At 25.8% G+C, this 22035-nt stretch overlaps 1 protein-coding gene across 1 annotated transcript; it reads left to right on the forward strand.

Annotated features, from left to right (window-relative positions):
- The first annotated feature begins 557 nt into the window (after window positions 1–557).
- On the forward strand, window positions 558–21915 carry LOC135929737 (ankyrin repeat domain-containing protein 62-like). Its single transcript, XM_065466440.1, has 3 exons — window positions 558–1180; window positions 6386–6560; window positions 20684–21915. The coding sequence occupies exons 1-3, from the start codon at window positions 845–847 to the stop codon at window positions 21913–21915; spliced, it is 1743 nt and encodes a 580-aa protein (XP_065322512.1). The 5' UTR covers window positions 558–844.
- The last annotated feature ends 120 nt before the right edge of the window (window positions 21916–22035 follow it).

Here is a 22035-nt window from a genome sequence, read left to right on the forward strand (position 1 = left end):
ATTTTGAAGATATAATTATTATCCTATCGCTCAATGGGATCTAATTAATTTGATCAATTATTTTATTTTATCCATACCTCATCATCTAATTGTGAAAGGAAAGCCAATATATCATTTATTTTATATCTAAATTATTACCTAAATTATCTATAATAATTAATTTGTTTATCGCAAAAAAAAAAAATTCTATATTTTTACGAAGCTTATATGGGAAAAAAACATTTTAATTTCAATTTATTTTTTGAATTGTTCATATTGTTAGGTGCTATAATTGAAAAAGAAGATTTAGTATTGAAAAAATATACTAAATTATAAAATATAAAATAGTTTTAATATATAAAAAAAAATTAATTTTTTTTGAAAAAAAGATATATATATAATTATTGGATTTTTTTTTATTAAAAAGAAAATTTAAAAATATTCTAAATAATATAATTTTTATATTTTTTACAAATTGGATAGAAAAATAATTTATTTTTTATTATACAATAGAGAGAAGAAAAAAAAATAGATAAAATTTTGAAATAATATGAATTAAAAATAAATAAATCTATACTTTTTCATATTAGCAAAATAATCTTTTAATATTAAATTAAACAAAATTATTTTACACGTAGTCTTATTAATTAAAAAAAAAGTTTTGTAGGATTTCGACGAAATGATGTCTAGTCGAAAAATAATTCCTATCCCTGGATGCAAGAATTCATCTCTCAATTCGGATTAATTAAAAATAATTAGGACAAATAAAATTACCTGATAATAATAATAATATAAAAAATGGTTGAATGATCAAAATTAATTACAACTGTACACAAATATTCTAGTAAAAAGAAAAAATAATAATATGAAAAGTATCAAAATCAGAAATAGGCGAAGAAGCTTAGGCCAAATTTCGGGCGGTTTAGCTCTGTTAGAAGCTATTAACAATGGCAAGACCCATCTGGCTAAATTTATCTTAGGAGCTACGACCAATATAGGAAATGAATCGAGTTTGATCTTAAATAAGGATAACAGTTTAGGTGCAAATAAAATAGACACATCAAAATATGGTCTTGTTACCCCCGTTCTCAAGTCCGAAAATGTAATCGTAAATAACTACAATAGTGGTCGGAGAAGTACTATAGTAGATGCCAAGGACTTTCAAGGCAAAACGGCATTGATTCGAGCTATTTATTTACAAGTAAAGAGTTGATAGATAAAATAAATTGTATATATATATAACAAAAAATGCTTTTAGAAAAATTCTTTCTTTCTTCCTTCTTTCTTTCTTTCTTCCTTCCTTCCTTCCTTCCTTCCTTCCTTCCTTCCTTCCTTCCTTCCTTCCTTCCTTCCTTCCTTCCTTCCTTCCTTCCTTCCTTCCTTCCTTCCTTCCTTCCTTCCTTCCTTCCTTCCTTCCTTCCTTCCTTCCTTCCTTCCTTCCTTCCTTCCTTCCTTCCTTCCTTCCTTCCTTCCTTCCTTCCTTCCTTCCTTCCTTCCTTCCTACCTTCCTTCCTTCCTTCCTGCCGGCCTACCTTCCTGACTAAAAAAAGAGAATAGTTATTAACCATAAATTCCCATAAATATAACAAATATATTAAAGAAAGACTACTTTTTCGACATTAAATTTAAATAAGGTAAAAAGGGGAATATTGAAAGATCTAAAAATAAATAAGGTAAAATTATGCTGGTATGATAAAGCCATTACAACCATTATAAGTAATAAGACTACTTATATGATTAAAATAAGTATATTGAATACTAATATTTAGAGATTATTTTAATATTCTTAGGAAATTTTAATAAACAATGTCTCAACTTGCTTTAACTCTCCGTATATATGGTCCAACTATTCACCCAAAATTCATAAACTGGATATTACAATTTTCAACAAAAGAGATAAAATTGGTTATCATCCATTTTTTTTCCCCTTCAATAACCGTAAAGGAAAAAAAACAAAATAATCAGAAACCTGCAGACCCGGTCCTATTTTTTAAATATACCATGGTCGAATCGTATATTTGAACCAAATATTTTAAATGGCAATTATTAGCTATGAAAATTAAAAATAAATGTAATGTATTTTTAAAAAATCTGGGCATGACTGTGCCATTGATACCTATGCAGGTCTCTGAAAAAAATATTTATAAACTTATAAAAATTTCATATGAGAAACCTAACATCTTTTATAAATTATATATAATTCAAAAATTTATTTTTAACCAGTCTCGATATTGATTTTAAAATATTAATATATCTAAAAATATAAAAATTTAGGTACCTTTTATGATTATTTATAAGTAATAATGGTAAAAAAAAAATTTATAGATTTTAATTTTATTTTTTCAATTTAAATAATTTTTTCGTTTTATTTTTTCTATAACCCAGAAATTAATTATTTTCCCAAATAATATTACTATAACTTATTATAAAATAAATTATATTTTTTTTTCAATGAGATTAATCAATAACCACATATGAATAATTAAAAACCTAAAGTTTTTTATATATAATTTTTAATTTGTGTTTTGTAAGCTAAATATAAGCTATAACGAATTTATCAAAGTGATTATATAACTATTGCATTAGTATAATTAGGTAGGTGAAAGCAAATTTATAAAATCAATCATACAATTAATACTAATCAAAAAATAAAATTTTATGCTAATAATAAAGCCAATGAATTGGGGAAATGCAAGAAAAAATAAAATATTATACATAGGTTGATATTTTAAACATCCGGATTTATTTATGTAAGACTAATTGTCATTTATATTCCTTAATATGATTTTTTTTTAAAAAATGAAAATTATATTCCATTAAACACATCATTTTTTTTTAAAAAAAATTGAAATTTAATATTCAAGACAAGTAAAAAATAACTACATTTGACATAGAATTATATTTAAAAAGAAATATACTCGACACTTAACAATCACTTATTATATCATAAATTTACAAACCCACAATAATTGAGTTATCTACAATCTAAATAAATATAAAAGTTTTCAATTTGAAAATCATAAATTAGTTTTATTGACAATATTTGATTTTTTTAAAAAAATATTTTTCGCTTCTAATTTATTATTTTTTTAAAGCAAAAACGGAAGATTCTATGCTTTAAAGTGAGCCATTAAAATTACATCTTTCTAGTTAATGATTTAATAGAATTTGGATGCCCTTGTTCGGTTTTACCTATTTTATTTACAAGACATTATATTAGATGATATAAAGTAGTGATCTGCATGGGGCGTAATTTTTCAACTCCGGCCCGGCCCATAACTCGTTCTGGCAGGGTACGGGCCGGGCCGTGATTTGTAGACTCGAGTATAAAGTATGGCCATGAATATTACCTATTTTTTCATGTCATATATATTCGGAATAAAAAAAATTGTCTGATCTCTCCGATCCTACTACTTCTATGGAATACAAGTCGAAATTCAATTCAAATTATTTTATAACAACTATATTAGGATTCAAACAAAGAATAAAGTATTATTACAAGAAAGGCTGAAAAATTATTAGTCGATAGAAGGAAGGGGGGAAAAAAAATTTGCCGTTTTTTTGGAATTTACATACAAGCATAGAACAAGAGCGAGGTTTGGCGCCAGAAATTCCCTAGACTGTCTGTTCAAACCGGTCTGAGTTCTATCGGACCGAGAACTGCACGTCAAGGGCTACTTTCATAACGTATATCCCTAAATTATAAAATTTTATTTCCTTGGATCATTCATTCTTTGTTTCCTAGTAATTTCCAAATGGTTTGTAAATTATAAAATTTGTATCTATATTTTTATAAGTTGGTTTTCACAGAAAAATGAATATTGTTCAAATTTGATTCCGAATATTTTTTCCTTCTCCCTTATCTAACTCTCTCTTTGACCATTTTGTTAGCCGGCTTGGATTATCGTCAAAAAATCTGAAATTCTAATTCTTTTTAAAATATTAATATAAATATAATATGTAATGTATTTCGAATGTATACTGTATATCGTATAATATAAAAATGTTTAAATATACTATATTAAAGTATCATTTAAATTCAAATTATTATTGCTATAGGTTCATTGTCAATTGTATTTTGTTTTTTTTTTAAAAAAGTTTATATTATATATTTTAATTATTCAGCAACTTCTATAACATTTCATTTTTGTATAATTCAAAAAAAAGAGCCTTTTCTTGTCACTTTTCATGGTTGAGGTTCTTGGTTAATCAATTCAAAAAATAATATAAATTATTTCACATTTCACATTAAAAAAAAAATTCTAATAACAACAAATGTTAACTTTAATACATTTTTACATTATAATAATGTAAAATTCCTATGGGAATTTATTAGTTAAAATCTATTAAAAAAAAATTTGTTTTTTAAACTTTGTCTTTTGTGCGTTATTTTTAAAATTTTTTTGTTTCGATTAGTTTGATTTGAGTTTATTTTGTTCAAATAAGTTTTTAATATAAAACAAATTATTGACGAGGATATAAAGAACATTTTCGTGTTTTTTTAAAAAAAAACTTAATGTATTTTTTTTGTTAAAATTTGCTGTCAAAATAGAAAGTTTAAACAAAATAATGGGGTAATACAAAACAGTCACCATTTAAAAATTAACAATGCCTAAATTTTATGAAAATGCAAAAACCATAAAACATATTTTTAATATATATTAATTAATGAATACTAAGTCCAAATCATGCTTTGGATTTATATTAGTGTAAGGCTCATTTTGAGGCTGATTTTTTAAAACTAACTCAAAATTTTAGCCATAAAAATATTGTCTAAGCCTCGAGATTTCAATAATATATGTCTAGATCTTTGTTTCTTCTGTGAGCAAAATCTACAGGCTTGCGTAATATTTTTCTGGATGAAAGCCGTTTAACAACATTATATACTTTATTCCATACCACATAGCATGGAAATACCTAGGTTAGTCTTATAAATATGCTCTACCTGGAAACGAACTCCTGGTCAAACCTTATAGAGATTCCTCAATCAAGGTCCCTAATTTGCGTGCCACGATACTCGAAAACAATGATTTTTGTGACATTATCTAATATTTTTATATATAAAAAAAATAAACGGTTTTGCGCTATATATAAATCATCACCTAAAAAAAATACAGTCCACATCTATATCTATACATCCTATCTCTTTTTTTTACTTTAGAATTTACAGCTTCAGTTCATTGAATAAATCATATTTGATTTGCCTTATCTTAATAAATTATAAATATAGCATTTTACCCCCATTTTAAAAACTGTAAAGTATATTCTATACTTATTTTACATATTTAAAAGGCTGGATGTCGATAAGTTTGAATAGATGTAAAACTGTTCCATTTTTTTAAAAATAATTATATCATAAAAACTCTTAGTGCGCTCATTTTATTTTCGCAAATTTTTGTAAACAATATAAACGAAAGTGAGTGTCTTAGTATTCGCGTATTATGGAAATCAATAAATTTCATTAAGATTTTTTTTTTTAAATATTGAATTATTTAAGGAATGATGAGTGTTATGCTATACGTTGATAAATACTCTTCAACATTTGAATAAGCTTACCCGGTATATTACTACTTACTCTATCAGATATATGGCTAGGGTTAATTTATAATTGGTGAATCGCTACTTTATATCGGGTGACTAAAAAAACGTTGCTTTTTGAAATCTTTCTACCTCTAAAACGCGTCACTTATTGTTTTTAGAAAATTGAGAGAAGAAAGTATTAAAATTTAACAAAAAAATAACTTAAGATTCTAAATTATTTTCATCAAAAACAGGGATAAATGTGTTTTCAATATGTTGGACTATGGACGGATATTCGCCTTTTCTCAAAAAAAAATTCTAATAATAAATTAACTCAAAAGAAATAGGTATCACTTTGAGATATTTATTTAATAAATATAATTAACTAGATATGATGTTAAATTGGTCATCTATTCTTGCGTAACACCTTCACAATATCATTTTCCATTAATCAAACGTCAACTTGATATTTTCTTGCTGGATTAAGGGCCATTATATTTTACGAATCTTTCTCTAAAGTTAATCTAAAGATTCAAAAGGTGGTGGCTTATTTTTTTTATAATCTAAAGTTTAATTAGTTTCAACATTTGTTTTATATGGTAGATTTAGATCAGAAGCTTTGTTTTTGGAATATGGATTTCATATTTCGAATAAGGCTTTAAGGCTCGTTTTTCATTTTTTTAAAAATAATACTTCTATCAGAACCACGAAACGTTTTATAGAAAAACAACGCTAAACTCCACTGTTCAATTTGTAAACCCTATAAGGCTTGAACTTAATATCAATTCTCCCTTTAAGCATTGCAAAACTGTATCCTTTGATATTATTTAAACTTGCATAATTATATTCTAACTTACAATAAATAAAACTACTCTTTTCTATTTAGGACGATAAAATTAGGAAAAAAGCAATCGAACTCCTACTCAAATTTGGTGCTAAAGTAAACTCTTGTGACAACTATGGGCGAAGTGCTTTGAGTTATTCCTGTCAATTACAAAGAAATGATATCATTAAAATTCTGGTCAAACACAACGTCGATCCAGATTTACCTGACAATTTAGGTTAGTGTCAAGCTAATACATTCTATCATAATATTCTAATTCTTTATTATTATTAAGAAATTCGTTTTTATGCAGGGTCGTATAAATATCTCCATCCCGTTCTCATTCCTTTCGATAAAAAAGAATGGAATTTCGTTACCGATCCTTTTAAAAAATTACAGATAAAAAAATACAGAATTTGTTTTTTCGATGGGGCATTTTTTTTAAATTTTAATTTATTAAAAGCATGGAAGTTGATTATAATATAGTGTAAATTCGGGTTCTCACTGTTTGATGAAACTTAACCCATTATATTTAAAAAATTAGATTTGGTATAATTTATTTAATTTGCAAAAATAATGATAATATTTGTAAAATAAAACCATATTTAAAATTATTGTTATATTTATATATATATATATAATCAATGAAAAAAAAATTTTTTTTAAAGTGCATCTATCTTTATTTATATGAAACTATTTAAAAAGTTATAAAAAAATATAATAAAAATATATTTAAAATATATATTATAATATAATTAATTAAAAATATCGACACGTTTCAAAAGGGTGCCACAAATATGTGGGAATATTCAATTTTTGTGAGATATGAGTTCCTAACCTTGTTGGTAAGTGTCGAATTTTGAGGCTTAGGATCTGTAAAAGTTTTAGGCGAAAAGTGATCATTACTATTGGGGTAAATATAAAATTGTTGAAATCTTTGTATTTTTAATCTTTTTTGTTTAAACTTGTAAAGAAATTTATGTTAGTGTTGGAAGGAAATGATGAGGCACAAGTATAGTAATAAAGATTTACCAAGTGATCAAGGAATTATAGACATTCCGTCAGGTCTTAATCACTCTGCCAGGGTATAAGTTGGTGGGCTCAAGATGGTTAGGTATTTGAACGATGTTAAACATTTATTAATAACATTATTTATTAAAGTGTGGCATTGATGTATCCCTTGACTATATAAATGAATGTGTCTACTTTTCGAATCTACTGGAGTGTTACATTTTACACAAGTGTGAGGCTGAACGCACACCAGGTGTATATTAATGGCGACTCTGTATTTATTTGATGAGAGATTACCAAGGTTTTGACTTAGGAGTAGTTCTAGCCATTGTTACCACCAAATCTCTTTTCTGATTGGAGAAGCTGGATACAGTTTAAACTGGACTGACAGATATAGTTATTTGAAAGTTGCCTTTTATGGGCGAGGATTGATGGGAAAGGAGTGTTTGGGATTGGGAGTGTTCTAGCCTCCATCTTCTGTTAGTTGCGTAATCCAATTCTGTGGGGAATATGAAGCCTGAGATCATAGAGTTGGTTATTAATCTGTATGATAAGAAGGATGATAAAACGAAAAGGTTAAGCATAACGAAATCTAAATCAACCCGATTTAGCAGGTTATTAGGCGAGTGACCAGTTGATTGGGAGTAAATCAATATATAAATTTCAATAATATTTTGAATTTGTACTGAATTTTAATCATGAATAGATTGGGATGAAGATCGGAATATATTTAAATATTTTAGAATGTTAAGACATTTGGGAATTAGGAAAAGAAACGATGAGCCAGTAGAAGGAAATGATATTAAAAATTTTTTAAATTTTTTTCTAGAAATTCTTCAAATTTGATGTTATTTTCAAGTGGAGAGCCTTGACATATTGGGTGGTTGTTTAAATAGAAAAGTTCTGTTTTATTTATATTAAGTGGGAGGCCTGAAGTATAGGAATTTGTTTCCAAGTTATTTAAGGCTCCAAGTATATTTGCTGAAGGGCCACATATTGTGCTATGGTCGATACCATAAAATAAATCTAATTAAGATATTTTTAGCAAAGCTAAAACATTTTTTTTAAATTTTAGCTTAAAAATATTCTGAAAATCTCCTTCACCTTTTGCAGCAGCTGTCACGGAAAAATTTATTTTCAATAAACATGCACACAATGCTTATGCTTTTCTCCACGAATACTGAGAGTTAAAAAAATTAGCACTGTATTATGATCAACCAATAATTCTAATTATTTTTTTTTATTCTTCATCAATTATACTATATTCTCCAAAAAACAAACATGACATCATTATAATAAATGTATTTGCAAATACATATATAACTTAAAAAATATAATCAGTATCTCACCCTTTAATAAATGCCAATAATTTCTTTGGCTAAGGCATTTGTATTTGATTTTAGTTAGACATTTTAAAATAAGATCTGCTGCTCTTATTTTACGTGCTATTCGGTCCCAGCTAATTAGTCCTAAAAATTTCATTTCCTAAACAAAAATGTCTATAAATATAAAACATTTTATATGCCATTTAGCAATCAGTACTGTCATATGCATAAGCAACATCACAGATCTTCGTAAACGTTACTTACACACCTGTAAATGCTATATTCTATACTATACATAGACTTTAAATGCACATAATTTATATTGTTAAACGGCTCAATACGAGCCGCATTTTAAAAACGGCCAATTCAATATTTTAGCCAGAAAAATATCGCCTAAGCCTCAAGATTTAGCTAAGCCCTCTATGACCAAAATCTTTAGGCTTGCGTAACATTTTTCTGGATAAAATATTGAGGTAGCCGTTTTTAAAAAATCGGCTAAAATTTAGCCATTTAACAGTAATGCACATAATCTTTATAATTGAAACATTATTATATATTTTATTATAGAACAATTAGCTTATTAAGTGATTTTTTTAAAAAAAAGTTTATTTAGATTTTGAGTAATTTAGAATTTTATCTTTAGAATAATCAATTAGGCTCTGCCCATAGCCTGACTAAAAAGAATTGATTAGTAAGCCCAGGGACCCTGGCTCAAAAAAATGTTACCTTGAAAGAAATCCGAATTGAACCTGTCTAAACACTTTAGCGAGTAAACAATCTTGATATCAGGGTCAATTTTTAAATATTTTATTTGTGAAGCGAACTTTTACCCTTGAAATTTTGGACTTAGCCCTAATATGATTTGTAATTTCATTTTCTCATCCCTTTATCCTGAACTATGGTTTATTTAACAGCTGCTATCAATAAAGTTTCGAAACTTTAATGAAAATAAATAAATAAGCTATTTTTAATATATAAATAAAAACATGTACAAAAACAAAATATATTTCAAATAAAATTTTACAATTTTAAAAATTTAACATTCGATTTCATTAAAATTTAAAAATTTAAAATTTGCTCAAGTTTTTAAACTTTTGGAATTATTTTCTAATTGGTTGGACAAAGCGTAAAATAAATACCCTAATGATTTCACGAATCACGATTACTGAATTAGTATTGATATAATTTCCTAAATTTTCATGAAATTAATAATAATAAATAAAATATTAATCTCATATAATTTAAGCAAAATTCAAAAAGTTTCAAAACTTTCGCAAATTTTAAAATGTTCAATATGTTAAAAAAATTTTGAAATTAAAATTTTTTCTATAAATTATTTTTATGACATATTTTTATTTTTATATTTAAAATGGCTCACTTATTTATTTATTTTCACTAAAAAAAAATTCGAAAGTTTCGAATTTAATTTTTGCTGTTATTTGGATACAGCCTTTAAAAATTTGATTGGATCAATCTGCCATTAATGTCCCCATTCTCTATAAAAAAAAGAAAATTGTCCATCCAGACAATTTGCTAAAATTAAAATCGTGATCAAGATCGTGTATTCTTCTACCCCAATCCTTAAGCCATTTCCAGACAGAACCTTTTTTCAAAGCGGTTTTTGGGTAATGTTATCAGCAATTTTTTTTTATTTCCCAAGAAAATGTTAAATTCTAGAATTTTTTTTATATAATACAATATTTTTTTAAAAAAATACAGTCCAGTGCCACATTTTAAAACACCATTTAATCGTTATTAAAATCAAACCAGTTTGCATTTACGATTAAAATAATGGGGATCTAGATAGTGTTGTCGGTTCAATTTGAGCCGATTTATAAAAACGGCTAACTCAATATTTTATCCAGAAAAATATTGTGCAAGCCTAGAGATTTTGCTCATATATGACACATAGGATTGAACATCTATTGACGAAATCTCGGCGCTTAGGTATATTTTCCTGGCTATAATGTTTAGTTAGCCCTTTTAAAAAATCGGCTCAAATCGAGCCATTTAACAACACTAAATTTAGATTGTTATATAAAAAAAAATGATTGCTGGTAACATTACCCAAAAACCGCTTTGAAAAAACGTTTTGTCTGGAAATGGCCTTACAGGATACGTTTAAATTTTCTGGTTTATAAATGGGAAAAATTGTAGTAACTAAATTATAAACTGGCAAAATATTTTTTTTTTAAAAAAAAAGGAATCATTTTAATAATCATAAATTTTATTAATACAATTATAATCATTATTTATAGTTTTTGTTAATAGTTGACATATTTATATGTAAAGTCTTGTAATTTTAATAAAAATAAAAATTTTTGGTCTGATTTTAAGGTCAATTAAAATTGTGAGTCTACGAAATATTTTTATATAAAAAAAATATCTTACTGAAAAAAATTATCCAAATTAATATCAATTTAAGATCAATAAAACCACATATTTCGTATATATTAAAATCATTGTAATTTAATAAATAAATTTCATAACAATGTCTGTTTTTTTTTGGTATTAATAAAGGGATAAAAAAAAGAAAATTTTATAAATTTTTATCCAAGGTAAAATATAGTGCAAAGAGAATAAAAAGCAATTTAAAAAATGTTCTTTTAGCGAAATGTAAATTTTATCACAAAAATTAAATTTATAAAATTAATTAATTTTCTTATTAAAAACAGTTATTTTTTTTTAAAAAAAAATTAATATAAAAGCTCATAAAATAAGAAAGTTATAAAAGTAAGAGAGTTAGTTATAAAATTATTGAAACTGATAATGCAACAAAATATGGGAGATTCTTTTTTAAAATAAATAAAAATAATTGGATTCAATTTTTTATAATAATAGTTGTTTAACAAAAATAAACGATGTTTGTTTTTTTTCCCCAAAAAAAATATTTTTGTCATCCACTAATAATATAAGTGTAACTAATAACACTAGTTTTTGTCATGTTTAAATGTGAGATAGTTAAAAAAAATTCCCGCCCCCTCTTAAATGTTATCCATATAAGTGATAGCAATAAATAAAGTTAGCAGGCCCTTATCTAGGCGGGGAAATCGAACAATTTCTTTCTAGATATATCACCTGTCCCCTTCAAATATATAATTCTTTGCCGAGTTAATTATTTTCTTAGAGAATAATCTCTGGAGTGAAAGCTATTTAATGGGAATTTCTCCGATTTATCCTGAATTCGCGCCTGAATAACGGTATGCAGGGAATGGGTATAGTACACTTAATATTATAACTCGATTATAAGGAGATACAAAGAACCTGCAAAGGTGCCCATTTTTATTTATCTTCGGCCCTGGTAAGTCCGTCCGGTTTTTTAGAAAAAGTTTTATAGCTCCCCGGCCCGAATTTCTAAAATTTGATCATTCTTAATAATCTTGGCGCCTTATCTTATAAAGGTTTCACAGCAATATCATAAATAATATGTTATCTTTTTTTTTTTTTACTAAATTTCTAATTTAAATTTATGTCATAAAAAAAAATATTCGACCTGCCCAACTTATAAATGCTCTTCAAGGCAACTATAACCTAGGGTTTTTTAATCAACTCTATAGCAAAATATTTATAATTAAACATTATATAAGAAATATGACAAAATTTAATTCGAAAAATATGTTATAAATTAATATTTATATAATAATTTAAACTTTGTTGATGATATTAATTTTTTCTTAAGTCAAGACAGCGGTGGCATATAATTGAATTTTACCAGACTTGTCAACGATACATTAACGTATACAAATAGATATGATACAAATTCTAAAAAGATCAACTAATATCTATACAAATAAACATTTTTTCCAAATGTATTGGATAACCGATATATTAAAAATATTTCCGATACAATTTCAATATCCCTTTTTTTGTATTGAAAATATTTTTTATTAATCATTAACAACAATATTGTATCGAAAAAATTTATTAATATATTAAATATTTACAAAATTAGCGCTAAATATTTTGAATTTTTACCATGATATTTTTACAAATTAATTATCAGGGAGACATCCCCTCTTATAAAAACATATTTTGCAATAAGGAATAGGAGTTTTATACCCTAAATTGAGTTATATTATATAAATAATTGTTTAATATTTGTAAAATTATTAAAAATAGTAATATATAATCTATGTGGGCGTAATAACGAGGAATTGTTTTATACTTTAGGTAAAAAAAACTATTTGAGATTAGATATGGAATTGTTATACAACTAGCTCTAAATAATTTATATATTAAATTAACAATTATTTTTAAAATTTTTAATAAAAAGAAGATTAAACAAAAATTTATGATCAAAAAATATCGAAGATGTATCGGTATTTGATACTTATATATACCTAAAAATGTTTCGCAATCGGACTACTAAAATATCGAAAGTATTTCGGTATAAATAAAAAGTACTCCATACTTTAACACCTCTGGATATTTTGCCGGGTTCGGTTCGGGTTCGATTCAGGAAAATATTTTTGAACCCAGGTTTGGTTCCCAGCTCGGGTTTAAGTATTTTGAATTGATAAAGAAAAATATCCTTTTAAATCATAATTAAAAAACTAGACATAAATTTGGAATAAAAAAATAAATTTTTTATTTTATTTAAGGCAAAATATATAGTTAAAAATACAAAGCATAGTCATGTTATAGATTTGAAAAAATTTATTTAGACGTATTTCTTAAAATTAACAATATCCAATATAATAATTTTTACTTTGACTTGTTCACTTTATTTTCCTCTAATTAATGATCTCTGAGAATAGGTTAAAAATTGAAAATAAATGACGTAAATGAATTTAATTGTTTATTAACAATCCAATAGGAACCTTTGAGAATAAATTTAAAAAATTTAAAAATGGAGTAAATGAATTAATTGTTTAAAATTTATTAACACTTCACTTAATTGGAATTTGAAAATATTATAAAATGTCAAGTAGATTTATTAATATTTGTATTTACAATTATTAAAATATCTTATATTCATTTAAATAATACATTGAACCCGGTTGAACCCGGGTTCAAATAAAATTCCCGGGTTCGGTTCGGGATTTTAAAAATTTTATAAACGGGGTTCAGGTTCGGTTCGGGTTCAATTTTTTCCCCAAAAATCCGGGTTTTCTTGTACGGGTTCGGTTCGAACCCCTGCGTATGTGTTCAGAGCAGAGATATATTTTTAATACTTATCGTTTGCGAGAAGTAAATAGGCATTGGTTTATACAGGATTTAAACAATTTGGCGTCAAATTACAAAATGTTTAAATAAGTGCCATTATTAAAAAAAAAAAATTGCAACAAAAACAAACAAGTTAGTAACCAAAGTGCAAATAAAAATTAGCAAAATATTTTAAGACCCAGGCCGGGAATGTTCGAATTTAAAAATAAATTACCACATGAGTGATGATTTGAAAATTCATTCATTCCTTATGTTTGCAATTATCATTCAAAATAATAATATAAATTTATGAATAGATCAGAAATTATGAATCACCAAGAATTCAAAAAAGGGGTCAAATAAATAATCGATTTTAAACTAACAAAAACAATAACCTGTGTGGAGGAGTATAAATAAAATTTAGAATTTATAACATGTTAAAAAATGAAAGGAGCAAAATTTAACTCAGAATGAAATAGTGTTTACACAACTTAAATTTCTCTTTCTATTTTGATAGCATTAGTGATGTAAAAGTTTGAACCTATTCCCCCTCTCCCCCATTTCTCTCAATTATAAAATAGATAAAGGAATATAAACTATATACCCTTATGTTAATTTAGTATGATATTCTAAAATGCTAATCTCTTTTTGCCAAAGTAAATCTATATAGAGGGTTTTGATGCTTCGTAGATATTGTCATTAGGCAATTAATTTAAATATAATTAAAAATATATTGTGACTTATAATTAGGAATACATTGTGCAATCTTACAATGAATCAGCGTTGGGACCGCTTTAATATCACTTTCAGACTCAGGAAGTGGCATAAAAAATGAGAGAGGGAGGACTCGTCTTTTGGTGATAAATGATCTTTGTGACTGAGGGGCAGGAGATGGATAATCTTTTATTACACTTTTGACAATTTTGATTTTTCCTAAAATAATGTGTGTAGCTGATTTAAGTTCAGTATAAATCAAGTTGACATGGATCTATTTTTATATCGCAAAAATAACTACCTAAAAATAAATGCACTAAGCTATAAGGGTTTATCTAAACCGGGTTATTGGAAATGCACTTTAATTCTTATTTTAAACTTGGAAGTTAATTAAATATTTTGTTCAGCCTACGACATGTTATAAATAGACCAGAGATAATCTCTTGATGCAATAGATCTGGATATGTTTCAACTCGCTAGAAGGGAGGAGGTGGTTCAGGTCTAATATCAAATACCTATCAGAAAAAATATTTAAAAAATTGACCCTACCTTCCCCATAGTATAAATTTAATGAAGCGTAAAATATATATGAGTATTGTTAAAACCCGATTTTTAAAAGCGGCAAACCCAATATTTCGCCAATAAATATTACACAAGTCTAGAAATTTTGCTCATATGTAGAAAAAAGGTTTGGACACCTATTAATGGAATCTCAGGGTTTGCGTAATATGATTTTGGATAAAATTTAATTTAAAATTCGTTAAATCGAGACGCTACTAGGCTAATAATAAAATATAAGGTAATGTTTAACAAAATTATTATTATGGTAAACATTAATCAGATTATATTGCCATTTAAAAATATAATAATTTGATTCTCATATTATCATAATACAGTCAAAACCGTTTAATTGCGATAGCTTGGGACAAAAATAATTAAAAAATTTGCAAATATTTAATTCTTTCCAATTAAATCAATTATTTATTTATTAAAATAAGTTTCGTTTTATAAAAATATTTATTATTTATATACCTTAAGCATATAAACCATCAAACTTAGTAATAAATTTAATTATAATTATTAATTTAACAACTATATATTTATTTTTAATAAATTTTAAAACGAATAAATAAACAAAAATTTTAAAAATTTGCTCATGTAACATATGAATTTAATTTTTCCCATGTAAATATCAAGGATTTTTAAATACTAGAATTATTCAATATTCAAAAGATCATTTTTATAAACATGATTTTATAAGATTAAATGATCAGATATCTTTAGATTCCCTTCACCATTTCGGAGCTTTTATTACCTTTTACAAAATAAACTAATCTTTTTGAAATTATTAACTTATGAATTCTAATATTATAAATGTAAATATATTAACGGCCATGCCTAAATGAAAGTTTATTGATGCGTTATGTTTCAACAGAATATTTTATTTGAACTTATTTTATTATACCTGCATCACAATTATTGTAAAATAATGTAAGATTTAATAAAAAATATTTTGTGATAAGAGTTTGGCTAGACTCTGGAGTAAATAATGCTTTTTCGAATATATTATCTTGCTATCTTAGTGAATCTTGTTCCCTTAGATCAGTGACCCCTACACTTTTTGAGGGATAGAAGCAGAATACCCCCCTAAAGTACCCCCCCCCCACCCCCAATGTAAATTATTTTTTGACACCAATAAATTTCAAAAATAATTTTTATTGCATCAATATTTATTATAATATAAATATAATGTAAAAAATATATGCTTTAAAAATATTATTTTTAAATTAATAATTTAGATAAATTAGGGGAAGAGAAAGCAAAAGAATTTATAATTTCATCAATATTTAATTGTTTAAATAAATTATTTTCCATTGATAAAATGGTTAAAACAATTAAGAAATGGATCTTTCATGACACTACGAAGTCTTTTTTAATTTTACTCATGACCCTTTCGGCAGTACATGATGTAGTAGGAATAGTTAATAAATATTTATATAAAATTGTTAAATTTGGGAAAGCAGAAAAATTTATAAGCAGACGATAAGGTAAAATAAATGAATAGTTTCTCCAGTCTGAATCATTCATCTCAGAATTATTATCATCATCAGATAAAGCTAAATAATGTATTAGTAAAAATATTTTAATTAAATAAATTTACAATTCTCAGAATCTGACAAATCTTCTTTAATCTCTAGGTCTCGAGTAATAATTACGTCCCCCGTTTTAGCCATTTTATAAATATTTCTAAACATCAACATTTCCTCAAAAACTTGACTTGCATTTAATTGATAAAATTCACAGATATCCTTGATATCATCTTTAACAATTGCCTTTTCCGCCATTCCCTCTGGAGTAAAAAATGATGTTTGACTCAAAAATTTTATCGATTCATCGTTAAATCTTTCACTAAACTGCATAATAATTAAATCAAGTGCAGCATAAAACACACTGATTTTAAAGCTAAAATAAAATATTATATTTAATGATGAAAGTATATATATACCTCTCCTTTTTGGATTGTAATGTTTGAAGTCTTGAACTTTCAAAATCAAAAGGTAAATTTCTCTTCTCCATAAAATCTTGGGCCTTTGAAAAGACATCCAAAAATTCAGTGTTATTATCAATTTTAGGATTATAAAATAATAAAAGATAATAATTTAAATTATACTTCTCATATTAATCAGGCAATCTTTTGCCAATTGAATTTGATTTATTGCAAACCCTATATCCTTCGAAATGGTTTGCAATTTTGTACAAGCCAAGCTTGTTATCAACAATATTTTATCCAAAACACATAGTGATAAAATAAAATCAAATTTTTCTATTCTATAGACTAGAGCACTAGCCATAGTGGAAGTGGCAGGATCTTCAGAATCCTTTAAATTTGCCAAAGCTGCCCTCAAAGCATCATAAAGTAGGAAAAAATTTACAATGGCCTTATATGATGTTAGCCAGCTTCTATAAATATAAAATAAACATTATATATCGAAACAATTAAGATAATATTACCGAGTGGTATTCTTGATGCGTAAAAATCTATGTGATTTTGTCAGTAAATTACTCTGACATGTTTTGAGTACTTCATATCTTTTAACACCATTAAAATATACGTAAATTTCGTCTAATATTCCCAAGACATTTCGCAGCTCTTTTACTGATTGACATTATTGAACAACTATTAAATTTAATCGATGACAATAGCACCAAATAAAAGCTGCCTTTGGCGCCTCCGCTCTAATCAAAGCCTGCATCCATTAATTCTTCCACTCATGTTTGAGGCGCCATCATAGCTTTGCCCCACTAGGAATTCAAGGGGTAGATTCATGGAGCCAAGCTTGGATATTATATTCTTTTTAATATCGAGGCCCGTTGTATTTCCGGTACAATAAATGTCTATCAGCCTTTCAACGGGCTTAGGTGTCTCGCTATTTTCAACATATCTCACTATCAAAGCTATTGCTTCTGATTTCGATACATCATATGTGCCATCAACTATAATTGAATAGCACCTGTTGAATTCAATCTCCTTTTTAATTTTTTTTATAACCATATTTTTCATGGTTTCAATAAGAATATTTATGTTATTATATGATAACAGATTTGAATATAATTTAGATTTTAATCCCTTAATTTTTTTCTCACTTCTTCTTTCTTCATTATCTTGTATATACATTTTAAGAACAGGCTCAGAATTTGCAATAAGTTTAATAAGGCTCATCATATTGCCATCTTGTTGCCTGTTCCCCCAGAAGGCTTGATTGCGAGATAAGCATTTATATTTTTTTTGGTTAATATTTTTGGGCATATTTTGACAATGATCTAAAAATTATAAATGATTATATATAAGATTTAATATTTAAATTTTTACTATTCCCTTTGATAAAATTTTAATTTTGCGCCAAATCTTTAAAGTGGAAAAATAATTTTATAAGAAATATCGGATAACAAACTAATTTGCTAAACATCGACCATAAAAATTTTTAAAAAAATAAAATAAAAAAATTTTTTTTAAAAAAATTTTAAAAATTTAAAAAAAAAAAAAATAAGTACCCCCATAGAAATTTATAGAAGCAGTTGCTTCGGACCCCCCCCCCCCGTTGTAGGGGTCACTGCCTTAGATGATCATGTGCATATTCAAGAAATGTATAATAACAATTAAGAATCTGATTTTTTTGTAATTAAATTATCAGATATCTCTATATTTCCTTCATCATTCTCAGAGCTTTCATAACCTTTTATAAAAAATAAGATTAATTAAAATTTTTGAAGTAATTAAACCTTCAAATTCTATTCTTATTTGATTACAAATGTTCTGATCATCCAATATACAATGACAGCTAGCATCATCCTCTAATGATATATAATAGGATTAAATTCTACTTCTTCTTTGTCAGCTAGTGCCATATCATCCTCCAATTCCCAATCAAATGCCATAGACTTATCAAAAAATTAGAATAGATAAAACATTTTATGATTGTGGTAATTGTCACCTCACATGCTAATTTTATAAGATAGAGGCTATTATAAAGTATAAATCTTCTATAAAAAGAGGTAGTGGCATTTCCTTCCATCAATGTTATCATCTTTTTCATGATATCCTTTCCATAATGACATTTGAAAGATCTCACCCATGTCCAAAGGTTGAATTAAGGATGTGATATTTGCTGGTAAAAATAAATAAATTATATATATGTTAATTTTGTTTTTTGACAATGAACAATGAAATTTTCTTCATTAATGTAGAATTTTATTCTCTTAGGATATCTTTAAAAGTTGAAGTTGTTATCCAAGTGTAGTTTTTCACTAGTAATTAATTTTTAAAGCACCCAAGGTTTTTAAATTTCCCTACAACATATATAACTTTTTATCAGATCCATTCCCCATTTATGATAAATGGAACTCAAACCTTTTCCTTGTCTGGTGTAGGTTGAGTTTCACTAAATTCCATTGTGCCCTGATAATGCTAGATAGAATAGCCCTATCTCATCATAATTGTAAATATTACTACTTTGATATTATTTAATCAGATAGGGAGTGTAATTTTGCTCCACTCATTTGCATTAATAATATCTGCACTCCCCCCCATTTTCATTACAAACATTATGAAAATTTATATTCTGTCTTTTCCTAAATCTCTACAACCAGCTGCTAGTAGGAATATCTATAATTTATAATTATACATAATATAAAAATTAAAATTTACCTTCATTGAATGTTTGGGCTAAAAAATATAGCCTTTTCCTACAGGTCCATTTATATTGAAATTTAAACTTCTCATTTGGGTAAACCAAATCAATAAAGCTCTGTTTTTGGGTAACAACTCATTCTAACTCTTTTAGCTGCAGGGATTTGAGCTTCCAATTTGTAAATTGTGAAAACATGACATTTATAACTTAATGCTAATTGTATTTTAGAAGTAGTGCTTAATTTTCAATGATTTTCTACTTTTGACCTTTGGAATGATGTTTATTCAAAAATAATTTAAACATTATCGTAATCTCCATTTTTATTTTTAAAAAAGATAAAGGCAATTCATGTAAAGAAATCTCACGAATAATTTTTGTTGATAAATTTTATTTTTATTTTTTCACTTCCCCGATTAAATAGTTATTGTCATATAAATTGGACCTGAAAATTTTGCACATATCCGATATTTCGCAATTATAAAGGTAATTTTAGATAATGTTAGTTAAAAAAGATAATTTTAGATAATTATAAAAGAGCAGGTAATTTTAAATAGTGTTAGCATAAAAAGGGTTATTTTAGATAATGTATGCTAAAAAAAGTTTAGATAATGTTAGCAAAAAATGAAAGTAATTTTCAAAAGAATTTAAAAATTTTTTGAGACCCTCTTGCTAGTGACCCCCCCCCCCTTGTTATTTTTAATATTTTTTTAATTATATATCTATATTTTAATACAACTGTTGTATGTAACACAAATCTATAAGAGCTTGTGGTGACACTTGTCAAATCTTTAGTGTGGGGTTAAGGGATTTTCTCCTCAATGAAAACGGGTTATACGGAAGGTTTTATATTCAATGAAAGATTAGTTACAGGATGCAAATGAATAAATAACATTTATATGATATTAGCATAATTTTTTATAAACAATATATATTATAAATTATGGATATCTCTCTAATATTTATATTACTCTATTTAGGTAATACTCCTCTAATGTATGCAATCAAGTCCAATAATGTTGCCGGGGTTAATATTCTATTAAGGTGTTTCAAAAGATTAGGAGTTCTAAATTTGAATCATAAAAATAATGACGGTCTAACAGCTTTCGATTTAGCAAATAAATTGGATGATAAACAATGCTACGAACTTATAAATACTTTATCAAGAAGTTATACCAAAAATTATAGTATGAAAGATTTAAAACAAATTAACTCCGAATCAGAAAAATTAAGAAACGATCAAGCTAAATATTTCAAAGACACTGATGATTATAAAAATATAGTTTCTAAGGAAGAAGTCAAACAATTTGATTCTGATAATAAAAGCAATTTATCTAAAAATTCCACATTAAATATTGATAAAATTAATCTTAGTGATGCATCATCTGATTCACAATCCTCATCATCCAGTAGTATAACTGAAAGCCAAGCGAATATATTGTCATTGTCAGAACTTTTATTACTTAAAGGGGCCGAAACTCAAGGCACAGTGGATTTTAATACAAAAAGTGATATAAAAGCTATGTTAATACTTAAAAGAAGTTTTAGCTTACCGGTATCTTACAAGATTAAAAAAATTAGAAATAGTCCTTCAACTAATTACGATAGCTTCGAAGATAATATTGACAACAACGTTTCATCATTATCGAAAAAATCTCTACAATTTTCAAAAATATCAGATTCCACAAGTAATTTATCCAAACTGGAAAAAAGTAAATCAAGAAAATCTCAAAAAGATGACAAAGAAATTATAAAAAAGGCAGAATCCGAAAAAATCAGTATCATAAAAGATAAAGATAAAGATGCTATTTTAATATCTAGTGAAAAAAAATCCAATGGCAATTTAAAAAATGTTAGTAATAATAGCTTAAATATAAAACCCATAAAAAAAATAGACAATTCGAATACGATTGGAACAAAATTAAAACAAATTAAAAAATTTACAGCAAAAATAACTCATCCAAATTTTCAAGCAAGCAATTTAAATAAAATAGATATAATTGGTCTTAAATTAAGTCATGACGATAATAAAGATTATAAAGAAAATAAATTTCAAGAAGATGAACTAATTGATCTAACCCACAAAGAAATCGAATCCGTAGTAATATCTAATGAAAATCAAAATAAATATGAAAAAGAAATTAATTTAAAAAAAAAATCAATATTTAATCAGAAACTTGATACAATAAATAAATATTTTAAAAAATGTTAAATAACATATATTATAAAATTAAAGTATATAAGATGTTTTTATAATATAATAAATCACTATATTTATATTATAATATTAGAGATGTTTTACTAGTGGTTATAAATATATTTTAGATTTCAA

Source organism: Gordionus sp. m RMFG-2023, chromosome 5, assembly GCF_954871325.1.
Source record: "Gordionus sp. m RMFG-2023 chromosome 5, tfGorSpeb1-WG-v2, whole genome shotgun sequence".
Lineage (NCBI taxonomy): Eukaryota > Metazoa > Nematomorpha > Gordioida > Chordodea > Parachordodidae > Gordionus > Gordionus sp. m RMFG-2023.

Bases quoted from the DNA above. Each gene is read 5' to 3' on its own strand.
- LOC135929737 (XM_065466440.1), top strand. From the start codon at position 845: ATGAAAAGTATCAAAATCAGAAATAGGCGAAGAAGCTTAGGCCAAATT. The intron at 1,181-6,385 runs GTAAAGAGTTGA...TTTTCTATTTAG, and splicing joins TTCGAGCTATTTATTTACAA to GACGATAAAATTAGGAAAAA. The intron at 6,561-20,683 runs GTTAGTGTCAAG...TACTCTATTTAG, and splicing joins AGATTTACCTGACAATTTAG to GTAATACTCCTCTAATGTAT.